Source organism: Pezoporus flaviventris, unplaced genomic scaffold, assembly GCF_033815535.1.
Source record: "Pezoporus flaviventris isolate CSIRO_AGI_PZ_B2104156 unplaced genomic scaffold, CSIRO_AGI_Pfla_v1 ptg000055l, whole genome shotgun sequence".
NCBI lineage: Eukaryota > Metazoa > Chordata > Aves > Psittaciformes > Psittacidae > Pezoporus > Pezoporus flaviventris.
In genome coordinates, this window is record NW_026892603.1 from 1,912,250 (window position 1) to 1,928,739 (window position 16,490).

Consider the following 16,490-nt stretch of genomic DNA (forward strand, 5'->3'; position numbering starts at 1 on the left):
GTGGATGACACCTGGAAATTTGGAGAACTGGGAAGGCTGGGAGCTCTGGACCAGAGCTTATTCAGTGTTTAGCAAGAAGCTTCCAGCAGCTGCAGAGGTTGAATCAGGGTACTTATCTGGGAATTAGACAGAGGGTTTCAACAGCTGTGAAAGAGAGGGGATCAAGTAGAAGACTTTTCCAAGGGCTAAAAGGAGGATTTTGGCAGTTGGGTGGCGGGCTGAGTTGAGGTGCTTATCCAGAGGGTATCTGGAGGCTTTGACAGCTGGGAGGCCAGGCCAGCGGTGGTGCTGCCTGTGCCGCACAAAGGCTGCTGAAAACTCCCTCTTTGGTAACACAGCTCTCAATACACTTTCAGGCTTTTCAAAAGGTGAACTTTTCCCTCCAGTGAGAAAGCAGCTGTCGATAAAGCCTGAAAATGTCTTTATTCAAAAACATCATTGCAAGATGAAAGCCCAAGTCAGTCTGCAAGAACAAGCAGAGAGCATGGCCAGCATGTTTCTTTGAACTGTAATAGTGTGCACATTTGAGTAGTTAGCAGAACCTTTAAATAACAGGGACCTTCTGGGGATAAAACGTAAAGTGCATTAAGTATCCTACAAAGTTGAGATTAAATGTTAGGAGGTTGGCTGTGTTCCAAAAGCATGAAAGACACAGCTAAAAAGTTATGTACGTAACAGTAGGCTCAATGATCGGAGCCTGGCAGATTTTGTAAAAACAATACAAAAATGTTCTATTATTAGCTTGCTGAGTGACCATATTCTCTATTCATTAAAAAAATACACTAAAACAAAGCAAAAAATTATATGAGCATTCCACGATGTTCTCACAGGTCATATGTGCAAAAGTCAGTCTTTGCAATACACACCCAATTCAAACCCTATAATTTATGAGCTAAATGTTTGCAAAGTGGGTGGGGTTTTTGTTGCAGAAACAGATGTGCAAGAAAATCAAATCTGTGGGCATGGGAATAATACCCCCTCTTGCCTATAAAAGAAATGAACCCATGTTCACTGCTGGAGTTTTCAAGGGCTCTTATTCATAAAATAAAATATTAGTAATCAGCTACCACTGTGTTGCCCTCCTGCAGCAACAATAAAACGGCATCAGTGAGGATTGCTACATCACATTCGTTCATTCGCACATAGGCTCGCATACCAGCTGTCCCCTGAATCTGAACTTTCCTGTAACACTAAAACTCAACACCAGTTCAAGCATATTAGTGGGATCTCTGTGCCCATTTAACTATCAATCACACCCAAGCGACTGATGATTTTCCTTGTTTCCCTGCATTGAGAATTGTATTATGAGAAGGATTTCAGCGGTAGAAAAGGAAACCAGAGTCAGGCCAGGAAGCAGGTGGCAGCACCTATGCCGCAGTGGAGGGTCTTGGAGAAGGGGAGTATATGGTAGGGTGTTTGTGGTTTGTGGGAGGAAATTTTAAAGCTGTTCCAGTTAGTAATTGCATCCAGGTAGCCGTGAGTACCTCACGCAAAGAGAGCATTCTGATGCTTGTGAAAAAGCAATGGTCGGTTTCAATTTAAAATCAGGAAATCAGATTCTATGATATATTCTATGATTCTAAACATGTACTTTACAAACACCTCTGGTAATCAGAGCAGCTTTGCAAGTTTCTTTTTATACAAGACAATATTTACATTTACATACAGGGCTTCCATGCATGTTCAGCCAAACGACTTGCAGGCAAAGTTTTGTGGAACAGAGAGACAATCACAGCATGAGGCTGCAAAGGAGCTTTGTAAGAAACCTTAGGTATGCTACGTATTTGCAATTAAATGAACTCAAAAAGCATATGCCTCAAACTGCTCACATCTCTGAAAATGCCGTTTCTACTGTGCCATACTGGAATGTGAAATTCTACCAGCCCTGTTACATTCATTGAGAAGAACTTGGTGGAGCTCAGGGGAAAGAGTGAAGCATACTGCTGGTTTCATTCATACAAAACTTGAGCAATCGTGGCTTGCAAGAATAAACAATGAAACCAAATCAGTCTTCTAGGTATGCTTTGGTTTCCAGCATGAAAATGTGCTTAAGACTCCCTCAAAGATTTGTGAGACTACTGATTATTACCAGGAAATAATAAAAATGAATGTCTCTGTCACTGTTACAAGCATTTGTAACTGCCTTTCACAGATAGATTTGGACATGCTATACCATGGCTTCCTTCAAAAAAAGCCCATACTTGGGGGTGGTATTCAAGCCAACGAACAGGATTGCTTAGAAATAGCATATTACATGGGTGTGGGAACTGTTACTTCCAAATGTATTACATTTCCAAAGGATTTTTGGATCACTGTCACATACAAAACATTTATACAGATTCCATTCTAGTTAGAAAAAAAGTTGTTTCCTCTCATTGTCTAAGTAAGTATTGTATCTTTGCAACAAACAAAGAGGAGGGACTTCTGGTTTTGTCTAAAATAGTGCTAATATTTGTTATGAAAGTTGAATCACAAACATACAGACCCAATACACATGCAAACAATCATCCAAATAAATCAAGCTTTCTCAATATCTCTTGAGGTGGTACTTGACAGCTTTATGCTTTTCAGCATTAATAACTCCCTATAATATTCAACATGTACTTGCTTCTCTTAATTCCATCTAAATAGGTGTTCTCCATAAAGCTGTCCTGAACTTCCTCAATGCTCCTTTCTGTCATCCAAGCATATTCCTTTCTAATACTTGGTCTCCCCAGACAAAATGAGGTATGCATAACTTTTAAAGTAATAACTGCAAGAAAAGAGAGACTATTGTATATAAATAACTCCAAACCTAAGCAGATCGACCTAGGTTTCATCCATCTGGACTGCCATGACTGTACCAGTTCACCTCAAACCAATGTGTGGCAAAATTAGGCCCCTCTTCAGGAGCTCTGGACTATGTTTTTAGGCATAAACTTGTATAGTTCCTAAAACTATTCCTTCTTTCTGTGAAGGAAGGAATTCCTTTGTGTGTAAGACACTATGCCTTTCTAGAGCTTAAATTATTTTCTTTTTCTTAATGCACCCTTTTTTTTGTTTGTTTGTTTGGTTTTTTTCTGATCCATTTTTCATTAAATACATGCTTTATTTCAAACAGAATTACATATCCTTTTCTCATGTCTGTGGTATGTGTGCAGCTTGCTGTCCTCACTACCATTTGCATAGTACATGAATTTCCTTAATTTGGTGATTTCTCCCATATAATTAGCAGATTATTAACAGGGAACTAGCAGATTATTAACAGGGACACTAACTCATGAACTACCTTAGGACATACCACTCAGCAAAAATGACTGACTGGAATTTATCACGTAGAGGTGATTTACTCAGAACACTTGCATATCTAGGTGACTACTGGATGTGAAAGATGAATTACATACCTACAGAATTTTCTTTGTCACTTTACAATTAAAATCAGTTTGAATACTGCATGATCAGTGGAAAATGCATGGTGTCTCTTTTAAAAACTGCATTTCTTTCATGTAGTTGAATACTAATTATTTGTGATTCATCAAAGATGAAAAAAACATTTGTTATCCATTTGTTATTGTTAAGGAGTCAGCAAACAGCAGAAGTCAGGAAGCTTCCACTGCCTCAGTAAAATGGCAGAGAGCAGAAGATTAGGGAATTTAAGGGAAGTCTGCTCAGTTAGATTAAGGAAGCTGATGGCAGAGAAAATTTTTTAGTGAGACCAGAGCGAATGCCCTAAAGCATCTGGCTAATAAAGGGTTGGTGTCAGGGCCCACAAGTGAAATGATCAAGTATCAGCTGCATCAGAAACTGAAGAAAGTCATGTATTTGTTAGCATTGTTTCACGGAATTAGTGCCCATTTTGAGCTTTTTAACTTTATCTCAAGCTCCTATACATCTCAAAGTGAGTAACTCAGGGGATGTTGCACAGAATCTGTAGAAACTATTTTTTTACAGCTCTAATTTACCTGTTGGTTCCTGCCCCTCACTGACAAACATCTAGTTCATCCAAGGTACTCTGGACTAGAAAGATTTGGGAATACTTAGGAATCAGAGAGCTCTAAATAATTTCAAATGGTTAGTTTTTCAGGGCTAAACATACAGCAGGAAGAAAGGGATGTCAAATAAATAAAAATAAAACCATATATACATATACATAACTAGACACAGAATGTTCATTTATACATAAAAAATTTGCCCACTCTTTTCTTTGAACCAATAGGTTAATGTCTATGATATTAATTCATAATCAAAAATACCCCAAACCCACCAACCCTCCAACCCAAACTGAGAAACATACTTTGAATTTCAGTGGTCTTTTTTAAAGAAGCTATTGCATTCATATTGGGGATTTGGTGCACTATGTCTTCTGGGAGAGGCTCCAGCTGCAAGAATAGAATAGAATAATATAAATTTTCAATAAACCACAGGGAAGTAAAACAAACTGAAACAACCTAATCCTTAGAAAAAGCTCAGCCCAAGAACTGGTTAACATTTTGCTGGTATCAGTTCTAAATGTATAGCCATGATTTTGTTTTCTGTTTTCCAGCCATGTAATTGAATTCCAAGGGGCTTTTCTATTGGCTGCAAGACTAATCTATGGAGTCTCTGAAACAGGTGCATGTCTGTGTATTATTCATTAAAAAAATGCTAGTTATTTGTGTAATTTTTGTAGGTTCCTCACAAACCAAATTCCACTGCATGTGTATACGCAGCTGGGCACACCAAACAAACCCTCGCTGAAGCCACACTGAAACCAAAGCGTGCACTCCATTATCTTTATTTTTCTGGTGTTATTACATCTAGCCATCTTACACATTTTAAGATTTATAAGAGGAAACCATAAAACACAGCTGCTTTTACTAGTTTTGCATTAATTTCAAATAAAACAGTAGATAAAATAATGGTTATGCAGATCAGCAGTAAGAGTTCTCTAAAAAAGTTACTTATAGAGTGGGCTGTATTTTAATTAGCTAGTTTTAGCTCTATATTTTTTGAGTAGGGCTGCATTATAGCATATTTGCAGAAGGAAGTGTTTACTTACTGCACAGTTACTTTTGCCCTGCAATGGATAAATATACCAAGCAAACTATATTTTGAAATTCATCCACATGTGCTTTTTTTGTCCACCTTCCATACATTTTCTCCCAGAAAGAGGGTAAAATATTGTGTGGGCTAAATGCCTCATTTTATACTGTAATATCTATATTCTCCTTGACCTATGCTTAAAGTCCAGTCAGTTTTTCCTCTTCACTGCAGTGTCTGCACAGACTGGGACAGGAATACCAACTGTGTCAAGGTGGGCAAGGAAGAGCAGTATCAATACCAATCTCTCTTCTCTAAAGCTAAGGAAGTTCAACTACTGTTGACAACAGACATCTGTAATGCAGACAGAATTCCTTTCTTAAGCATGTCTAGGTCTACTTTAAACTAGGTCAAGTGAAGCCCACCTAAGGATCTTCCTCTGTGAAGTTAATAGTTCAGTAACCAACACATATCATCCTTCAGGTTACTACCATTGCATTGCTACCCACCAACTAGATGAAGTCAGCTTTGATTAAAATACAAAGTGGGAAGCAACTGCAGTGTAGATACTCCCTTAGTGATTCTATTTTAAGCAAGCTTAGCTACAAATCCCAGAACTTCTGGAATCCTACCACTGCAATCAATAGTGAAGGCCTGTCAGTGATAAAGACATTGCAAATATCACCATGGAGTCCTGGTAACTAAAATAAATAAGGCAGTTCATGTCATTATTTCCTTAGAATCCTCTATGGGATCACAGCTGGAAGATTTTCTTGTGGCTAGAAACAATAGCACTATGTTTTGTTTTCAAATAACATAAATCACTCCATTCTGTGCAGAGAAGTGCTGGTAGGACCTGATTTGGTCTACCAAGGAAGTCAAACTCCAAAGGAAGATTGTTGCTATCTAATATGTATCATAGATTAGAACAGAAAGAGCTATTACAATAGAAATAATATTTACAGATACATTTACAATTCTTAAACCACATTTTTATCACAATCTTTGTAGGTTATTCTACATGGTAGATGTTACCATCTATATGGTAACTCTTGCAGGTACCTCAGGGAAAACTGTGTATGAAAATGCCCACCAACAGATCAAGCTTGACAGATCTTAGAACAATAATCCATGAAACAGTCTTAATACTATATACCTTGGGTTACACAGATGAATAGAACTTGCTTTTATCAGTTAGTTTCTTTTCAAAGCAATCTATCATTTGGTTAGCATAAGGACAAAATCTGAAGTTTAGTTTGGTCGTACTGGGTGCAGGAACACAGAAGAGGAAGCAAACTGTAGCTTAAGATTCTGTTTTGAGAATTTCCTAATTCCCAAGGCTTTGAAGATCAATTCACTCCCCTGAAGTAGGACAAAATAGCCCTGGGCTATAACCGTATGAATAATAGTACAAAGTATGTAATTGCTAGACTGCAAGATGTGAGAAAACTGTCTTACTTTGTCCTTTGAGTACCTTGAGATTATTAAGCTGGGAGCAACTGATGTAGAGATAGCTAGAAGTAATATCCTATTAAAAGGTGAATATTTTGTTGTGTTCAGAGCTGGATTTTTGCAGGAGCCAAAAAGTCTTTTTTTTTCCTAATATATCGATAAAACCTCTTTAATCAGTACAGAATAAATTCTTTAACAAGTAGGCTGCATTTGAATATTTAGACATATCAGGTTAATGTTTAGAAATGGCAGATGTGTGTTTAGAAATCAGGATAAGATGATAAATCATTAAAGACAAGAAGAAAAAACATACAACATACAACAATTATCCCAATCCTTACTCCATCTGTTAGTTTTACTAACAGATCTATATAGGTCATGTGAGCATAACAGTCATGTTTGATCATTTCCTTAACTCTTTTCCACAAAACTTTCCTTTTGTATCCCAAGCTGAGCTTCTGCTCCAGAACTATTCTGCCTCTTCACTCAGTGATAGCCAGACAGACCTTGGATCCTCTTCCATATCAGGGAAACCTTATCAAGCACCACAAGTAAGTTCATTACATCATATATCCTCTTGAGCCCAAAATGCAGTACCATTACAAAACCACCATAGAAACAAAGCCAGTGACTTATGGCAGGTATTTCTATACACTGTGAAATGAGACTGCATTTGAACGAATGATTTCTGCTGGCAGCTGTCCACTGGTTGGATATGACTGTATAGACACAGGGGTGTCCCTGGAAAATATCAGCAGTTATACCCGACAGTGAACAAAAGAAATTACTCTACACCTGGCATATATGGCACCATCACCTTCCCTCCTACACTTATTGGCATTCAGATCATGAAGTCTATTAAATCTGGAGGCTAACAGAAAGGAAGCTGAAAAGAGCACTGGAAATACACTGTCAGGAAAGAAATCTTTCAGAGAACAGCCCAAGTCTGCAGAAATAACCAAACCACTGGAAAGACTGTTTGGACCAGACACAAAGGGTCACATTTTCTAAGTTTTCACATGGCTGAATTAGGCTTTTGTGACTAAAGTAGCCGATGAAAGTAGAAACTGTGTCCACCAATCATTTTCAAAGTAGGAAAAACAATGTAAATGGGCAAAAATTACTTGGGCTGCCTAAGTCTGCCAGAGGCGTATCAACAAATGTTTGAAGAAGGAATTAACGGTGGAAATTTCATGTGCCCAGAAAGTGATATGAATTGATCCTTGGGAACACGGAGAGAATCTGAAACTGCAACATTCTGTACTGAGCTGGAAATTCTATCAATATCTGTATTGTCCTTAACACTGTCATGTTTTAAAGCACTGAGATTAGCGTCAGTGAAGGTTGTTGTGCAGTTAGAGATAACTGATGAGTGAGGCAATTGCAAGCATAATGTAAGGAGCACGGAAAGTCCTGACATAAGCAGAGGAAGGGGAAAAGACAGGCAGGCTCCTCAGGGATGCCTAGGTTGCAGGGGGAAGCATTAGAACCTCTCTTTCCTGGATGCACTGTGCGAGAAGCATATCAGCCCAAAGACTGGACTTCATTGCTTTTAGGGTGACCTATGATTACAGAGGACTAGGTTCAAAGATCTCACAGGTCCTATCTGTTCTTCTATTAACAATCTTCTGAAAGTTTATGCACTTTCTGTTTAAATATAAGCACTTTGGGAAGGTATTTTTGTGATCTACTGTTACAACATAGCATATAAGTCAGTTTTCAGTAAGGAATAAGTTCAAAGACACAAAGGGTCATTAGCACCTACCAGTCCCTGAAAACCAAGGGATGCCTAGGAATTATGTAACTTTGGTATTGGAATATTCTCTGATTCTTTGGCCAAACAACTTCCTGACTAGTGCTGCCCACCTTGTGGACTTTGATGTCACCATGCTGACCTCTGGCACATACATTGCTCCAGTTTCCTACCCTATCTAATTATTTCTGGACCAATTTCTGGACTCTGGGTTTGTGCAAGCAGCAGTTGAAAGGTGGCTTGGACTCGGTGTTAATTATTTTCAGATTAACTATCAGGATGTGAGATTGTGACCAAGTTTACCAAGCAATCTAAAATTGATCTCAGGCCGTATTCACTTCCATGAATATTCCAATTTTGGAGAGAGAAATGCTTACCTGTTCTGGTAAATAACCCCTTTTAACACAGTCCAGGCCCTCTTGGCAGAGCTCACTGCCTAGCTGGCAAGCAACCCCAGATTCACACTGAGTTCCACAAAGGAGAAAATGCCAACTTTTCATCATCAACAGGAAAGCTGCAGAGTACAAGCTTTCCACTTAAATTACCATCCCCTCCTAAATGCCAGCTCAACAGATTGCAAGAAAGAAGCACATACTTCACACTCTGCAGGAAAATTGTCCAGGATAAGTTTTCAAGCATGCATGGGAGCCAACCAATCACAATGTTTTGTCAAATTCTGCTTCAGACTGAAATTCAAGCCAGAAGAGTATTTACTAGAAGATGTTAAATTTAGTCACTTAAAAATGTTTTTGCACTTATGGCCAAATTCAGCCTTGGCCGCCACAGTCAATGAGAGCAGACATGCATCCTCTCTGTGCCTTTGTTGCAGGGTCCCGCTGGGCAGAGCACACTGTGGACTGCACTTCTCTGTTTCCTTTATGCAAAGAAGAGCATGACCCCATCTGCTAGCAATTATCACTCGTTACAGGCCACAGCAAACTACTGTACCACATAGAGTTAAGAGACAATGCCCAAACCTTTATGCAGATCAGAGGGACCATGATGTTAAACTGACTTCTGTGTCCCATGGAAATACCCCATCTGGCTGCTTGAAAAGGGATGTGAATAAGGAAGAATTATATCTTTAGATTTTGATTCAAAAAGTTTCGTGCCTGAAGGAATCCTTCCTTACTGTCTCTGGCTGCAGAAGAACCCCCAGCTGAACACAATTATGTTGGAAATAAGCTGCAGGATTTAGGATACTGAACTCAAAGAAAGCTTATCCCTGAGGGCTTTTTAAATCCAAGTAGTGTCTCTTCAAAAGTAATGTGGAGGAAAGAAACCAGAACCTACCCTTGCATGTATAGAGCAGCCATACTCACCACCACCTGACACTGAAAGATAAAGCAGTTGTCTTTATAGCATCGAAGCTAGGATGGGCAAAATAGTGTGGAATTTCCACTCTCCATAACAAAGATTTTGGGGAAACACCTTGATATTAAACCCAATCTTCACACACTTCTTGGAATTACATACAAAACCCAACATTTAATTGAAGTAATTGAAGTAATTCTTAATTGAAGTAATATATACATCTATATATACTTGAAAAAGAAACTGTATGACCAATCTGTGAAAAAATGTAGAAGAATTGAGTTTTAAGCATAAGAGTATATCATAATTTCAGAAATGCTTAGGCTTATAAACAGTGTCTCTGTCCTAATTACCTGAATCCAACATTTCCTTTGTTTTGATAGATGCTTTTTTAATGGCGAAGTTCTCAAATCATGTTGAGAAAATTTAGGGATATTTTAAAGCAACTGATGCTCATCCTGCTTTTTTACTGTCCAGAAGGATTTCCATGTTTTTATTCTGGATTTCAAGGGAATCCAGCTGCTTAATCTCTTCTCACCTCTTCGGAAGGTTTCCTTCCAAGGAGATAACATACAGTGCTCCCAATTAGCTTTGCAAATGGTCAAATGGATTCTTCTCAGTGTGACATGGACAGACACATAGACAAGGAAACCTAAAATCTTGAAATGCTTTTTTAAAAAAAATTATATGTAAACTTTCTAATTAATTTGGTATTTATAAAATTTATCCTTACCTTTACTTCTAGAATTTCCTTTTTATATTTCTTATCGTTTAAGGAGAGATTCATGCAAACAAACCAGACTGAGAAATTTCAGATATTATAAGGTGTTTTGCCTGATTTTCAGCTGCTGCTCAGAAAAGATATGCGTCTCCTGCAATTTCTGTGTTATATTAGGAGTCCTGTGCTGATGTCCTGGCTACCTTAAGGTATCCAGGCACTAGGAACCTCTATTTAGGGAGCTGTGTCTTAGAAAGAAACAATTTAGAATGTAAGTGCCTTCGATCAGAGAAAACCAACAATTATAATCAGATGTTTCTCAGAAGTATTGACCTCAGAAGTATAGATGGGGCTGATAGCTCATTTAAATTCTGATCTCTTGCAAGAAAAAGAGACCTTTTAATAGTTTTTTTTGGTTAGTCTTCAAAATCCACAACTATATGCAGGAATTTCCTGTGCCATACTCAAATTATTTAAAAAACATTAACTTGATAATGTATTCTTTTCCTAGTGGCTCCAGTTGCATTTGTTAAGAGAAGAGTAAGAAGTCAGGTTGCTAAACAGATCATCGTACTACACGCCACATATAAATAAGAGCAAAATATATCTATCTTGGATGTCAACCTGTTTTCCATCTTGGTATTCAGAGACAAATTAAGAAAATAAATCATTTTGCACTTGTAAGTTTGATGTTACTTCTGTATATCAGACCAGCTCTTCATGAAAGCTGGAAGTTGCGGCAAGTTTTACTATTACTCTTTTAAAAAATGTTATTCTGCTGGTAATAGGACATATGAAGCAGTGAATTTCTGTATTGACAAGTCCTGGCCAAAACCAACAAAACAAAAGAAAAAGTTAAAAAAAACCCAACAAAATGTTTATAAATTCTCCTCAGCACATGAATAAATACATCTGACAAAGTGCAGAGTACCTTACAAAGGCCTTTCCCAACCTTTCTAATTTGAGTTCAATTACATGTATGGTGTTTAGAAACTGAAGAACATTTTGCCAATGTTTTTAAACCAAGGTTGTACTATATACCATTATTTGTAAAAGTGAAGGGGGCAGATAACAGGTTATAATTATCCTATTAATCACCTGTAAATAATTGCATTCCGGGAAGAATGCATCCTTGAATTACAATAATTGGTTGTTTGAAGAAAAACATTTTTTTTTTTTGTCCTTGACAGGAACATGCTTGGGGTGTACTGTGCAAGCTCATGAATATTATGCTGAAATCAAGCAATGTATATGCTATGGGCCATGTGGTGTACATTGCCATAAGTCTATAGATGTCAACAGATGCACTGATTTCTAACTGCTAAGTAGGTATCAGACTTCTTCATTAGTGTCTGCTCCTTGGCAACACCTTTAGTCATTCTTTTAAGCAAACATCAGTTTCTTACGACAGTTGTGGTAACAACATCCTCTCTGGAGTATTTTTCTCTTCTTAGCAGCCACAGCATATTTTCTCTTTGAAATTCTGCTGCACCAGACCATTTAATGACTGCCACCAAAGACAACGCTGTGAGTAGAAGCACATGAGAATAATGCATACTGCATGAGATGTTTCAAGTTATTAATGATCGCGTTCTTTTACAAGTGGAATAAAAATGGCTGCATGGTTATGTTTGTCTTAATTCTCAGTTACTGAATTTCTGTCTCAATATTGCTTTGCTATATTTTGCAAAAAGGTAGACTCACAATTTATCAAATTTCCTGGTCTCTAATAACTCAAAAATAAAACTGAAGAAAGTCTCTATTCTAGTACACTTATCCCATTCCTTTTGCTCACAATCAGTATTTTATCTTGGGTAGTGGCTAGTCGGTGACAGCAGAGCAGTAGGTGGGTGTGACACAGCGTTAAAGCAAAACAAGGCAGTTTTCATAAATGGGTAGCACCACCAAATGGTCATAAATGGATAGAGGGACCCAGGAACCTACACAAAGAAAGACACATCACATCATCAGCATTGTACCATTTGCGTTAGTTCCACAAAGGTGCAAATTCAGAGTGGGTTTAGAAGGGCTATGAAAAGCCACTGGTGCTATAAGATACTACCACAGAGAAGATGATTACAAAGAGTATCAACAAGAGTGCCCTGCAATAGTAGCTGATCATGAAGGCAATACTGCATTCACTTAAGACTGCCAGATGCCTCAAACTAAGGTTTTGCAATCTCTATTTCAGAACCTAAATAAAAGGACCAACATTGAGCTGAGCATCTTTTTCAGTAATGCATATCACCACACTGGAAAACTCTCCTTACAGGCCTATCAAAGATGATATCAGATAAAACCCAATTAAAGCTTCAATTTTTTTTTTTTATTTTTAATGTGACTACTTCTTTACATTTCTGAAAATATTTTTGAAAAAGCTATCACTTATTCTTTACATGTATAACATAAAAAATAATAAACATGAAAGTATTTTTCTCGATGGGTCGTAAAAGGGCCTAAAAGAACATTTAGAAAATCCTTCTATCCAATATTAATCAGAAGACACATTACTTCACATTATTCACATAGGTATAAAGGCTCAAAGCATAAGGGAACTGGCAGACTAGCTTACAATTTGGCTTACATTTGATTGGAGAGATTACATAGTTACTACCACCTCCCTGGGGGAAAGAAAGTAACACACTGCACTTTATAACAAGATCTTGCAAAATTCACAGTTTATGGTAAAGGCTTTTGTCGTTTCATAAATTGTGTTGGCTGCACCTTCAGCAAGCTTATTTTCCTTCTCATCACATTTATGGGAAAAAAAGATATTTTCTTGTAAACAACAGAACAATTTTCACTAATATGAATGCTTATCTTGTGTTTGTGTCCATAAATATAATTTATTCATATTTACTTAGCCTGATAGTCCAGTCTCAAAAGTTTTTAAATAACATATAGTGTTTGATAAATTTTTGGAAACTCCATTTAAATTACATACAAATGAGTCATTTATAACAAAATATTTTTTTGAAGTCTTGGACACACTTTTATTACTATTGTTGTTCAATTTCAAAAGCCTGTGAAATAGGTTCTTCCACAAGCCAGTCAAAGTGTCAAAATACTGGAAAAAATGTGCTTTTGCAATATACAATTCCTAAAATTACCAGATACCTTGCAAAAAGCATCTTTTTTTTTCCCATGATAGTCTGGAAGTTCTGATCCTGATAGATGATATGCACACCAATAACTACCGATTATGTTAAGTCTGGTATTCAGTACATCACAAAAAGCAATTTTGAGGTATTAAATATTACTCAGAACTGGCAATAATTTTGGCACACACTAAAGGGTTTGTAAAATCCTCTCATTTAGAGGTATTTATCCAAACCAATTCATCTGAAGTCTGTTTATTTCTAAGACGTGTTCAAATTGCATGGATTTTGTAGCAAATGAAAAAAGGGCTGATTCCATTGTTACTAAAAGAAAATCAAAGATAGGAGTTTCAGCAAGTTTAGGTCATTTTCTTCATCTCCTCTGATTTGTGTTTTACCTCATTTCCTAAAAGGGCGTTTATACAGGCTTCAGATGCATCACAGATGGCAGTAAGGTCATGTCCTCCCTCCAGTGCCAGCACAACACGGCCATCCGCTAGCTTCAGCAATTGCTTGGTTAGGTGACCAAAACCTAGTATTCAAATACAGTAGTGCAAATAATTAAAGCAGAACAGACATTACTGGCATATTTCACATCTGCTGCATGAGAATATAAAAGTTCACAGATATTGTACAGGGATCATGGGATCCATTTGGTCCAATATTCTGTTTCTGACTGGCCCATAGTAGATGCTTTGGAGTTAGGTATATGGAATTCTGTATGTGACAGATGTGAGATAATGCCCCTCTTGCTGATCCCTAATAGCCTGAGATTAATTGAAACATGAGGTTATTTCTCTTCTTACCATCATTAACCATTATCATCCTGGATTATCTATTTGCATATCAATGTAACTTATGCCCATGTTATTTAGGGAGATCTGACATAACCCTGGCACTTATAGCTTTGATAAGACAAAAAATATTTGTAGTTAAGATGTGATAATTGTATTTTTCAAATGAGATGACAAAATTTTTATCTAGAAATTGCTTTTTCCCTTGTATTTGGGGTTTGTGTATAGTGTGCAACCATAGACTGAAAAATAGTAGAAACATGTTAACTCTTAGCTTCATTTTGAAGTGTTTTGGAATCAGCACTAACACTTATTTTAATTCAAGGTTTTTGTATAAGTTGAAACTATCCAGAACTTTGTAGATATCTTTACCAGTGCCACTCACTTCTGACCAGTAATGTTCTAAGCAACTGCACAGCAGCCAAAATCAATAGTACTTCATTTTATGTGATCTATAACTACATGAGCGCTACCACAGAGTTTTCATCTGTGATTCATGTAAAATTAATTTATTTCATTTTTAATGACAAGTAAAATTGAACAAAAAAGTGTTAATTTGGTGTGAAGATTTTGGAGAGAAGTTTTGTGGTAGTTTCCTAAGGAGAGCTGTTGGTTTTGATTAATCTCCTTTCAGTGAGTAATGATAAGTAAAGCTTCAAAAGTATTGAAGTTAAATACCCATCACAACTTTTCCACTTGGTCTGTGCTAGGTGTGCTAGTTGCTCTACTGACGGTCATCAGTACTCATTGCAGTGTATTTCATAACCTTAAATAAAGCATTTAGAAGGTATCTGCTAAAACCTGGGGCTCTACAAAGATGGAAAAACCAACATCTTTTTACCATGTTTCAGTGAAGAAGGTCGTCAAAAATTCAATACAAAAATCAATGAAAAATCGCAAGCTTATTTTCTAGAGACATTTTCCAATACACAGATTTAAGGCTTGAGTTGGCAAACAAGCAATCTCACAATTAGTTCTGTTTACATCTTAGGCCTTTGTTAATCACATGCCCAACTGTTTTTGGAATAGGGACTTTAATGATATCAGATTTGTTTTAGTGTGCAGATAAAAAGAAACCAAACCAACCAAACAACAAAAACCCCAACACCCCCTGTCTGTCACTTAATCTATGAATGATCACAGAATACTTGAGGTGAAATATTGTTTCCTTAAGCTACTCCACAATCTTCTATTGTGGTTCAAATTGCATACAGGTTTGAAAAACGAATAAAACCTTAAACTCTTATTTAAGCTCAACCTTTCCTCATGAAAAAAATCCCCACCCAATCCTCTCTACAAAAGACCGAATTTAGACAGGATAATAAAAGTGAAAGAAGGAGTGGAAAGAGGATAACCTTTGATCTTCAGCCAATTTCTACTTTCTTTTACCTACAGGATTTATTTCTGTCTGCATGTTGCACATGCGTTCTTTGGATTTGTAGTAAGAGAGTGCCAACAGCGTAAAGTGAATTGTGCATACAGCATTTAAAGGAAATGAAGAAGAATGAACAGACACAGACTCCACACATCTACAGCTCACCCTCTGGGTCTCTGAGGAATCCAAGAGCTCTTTTAAGTCAACACTATCCTTTGTGATATACAGCTTCTGTGATGAAGAGAAAGCTCTACCATGTTTCCCCTGCACATTTTGAAAATTTTGTGAGACCTCAAATATTGATACTGCCGCATCTCAATTTTCTGAGGTATGTGTGGCAATTAATATAAAGGTTCTCTCAATGCCCTTTTCTTCTTTTAGGCAACCATGCATAATATAACTTGTAGACATTGTTATGATGCTAGTTTGTCTAATTTCCTAATGATTTTCCTAGTATCAAAATTACAATAATCATCCCTGTTTGAGTCAGGATGTAATGAGCCATACAGAAAGAATCTTTCCAATCAGAGATCACAGTAACAAGATAAAACGTTGCCAAACCAAACCAACAAGACTGAAGCTTTTCGTCAGTGTAATTACCCTGAGAAAGTAAAGGTAACTTGCTAGAAAGGGAGTCAACAGTACCAACATTGCCGGTGAATGAGTTATGGAAATTCTTAACAAAGAAACTTGGATCCTGTGCCACTGCAGCAACCTAGGAAAGATATTAGCTTCCTCAAGGAAATCCCCTGGAGTGCAGAAGTAACAAAATGGAAAGAAAGGAATCCCAGTCAAGTAATGGTTTTAAGATGGGCTCTACTGCGTGCCAAATAATTAAGAAAAACAAGAAGAAAATAGTAACAGGCACCACGAAATGAATCAGTCATCTTCCCTGATATGAGGAGATCAAGCACATATTTGACATCCCACTGGCTAACTTTAAGGTGAGAAAGGAGTCAGAAAAGCGTTTTTAATCCTGAACCTTCCA

The 16,490-nt window shown here is 37.2% G+C and overlaps 1 protein-coding gene across 2 annotated transcripts in view; it reads right to left on the reverse strand.

Moving 5' to 3' along the window:
• Positions 1-16,490, reverse strand: part of HDAC9 (histone deacetylase 9) — a 385,460-nt gene that overhangs the window by 11,756 nt on the left and 357,214 nt on the right. For both annotated transcript variants that reach the window (XM_061469205.1, XM_061469206.1), the window contains exons 24-25: positions 13,732-13,865; positions 4,274-4,358 (exon numbers count right to left, since the gene is read on the reverse strand). In XM_061469205.1, coding sequence (XP_061325189.1) covers positions 4,274-4,358; positions 13,732-13,865 — 219 coding nt within the window. The remainder of the gene's footprint in view (positions 1-4,273; positions 4,359-13,731; positions 13,866-16,490) is intronic.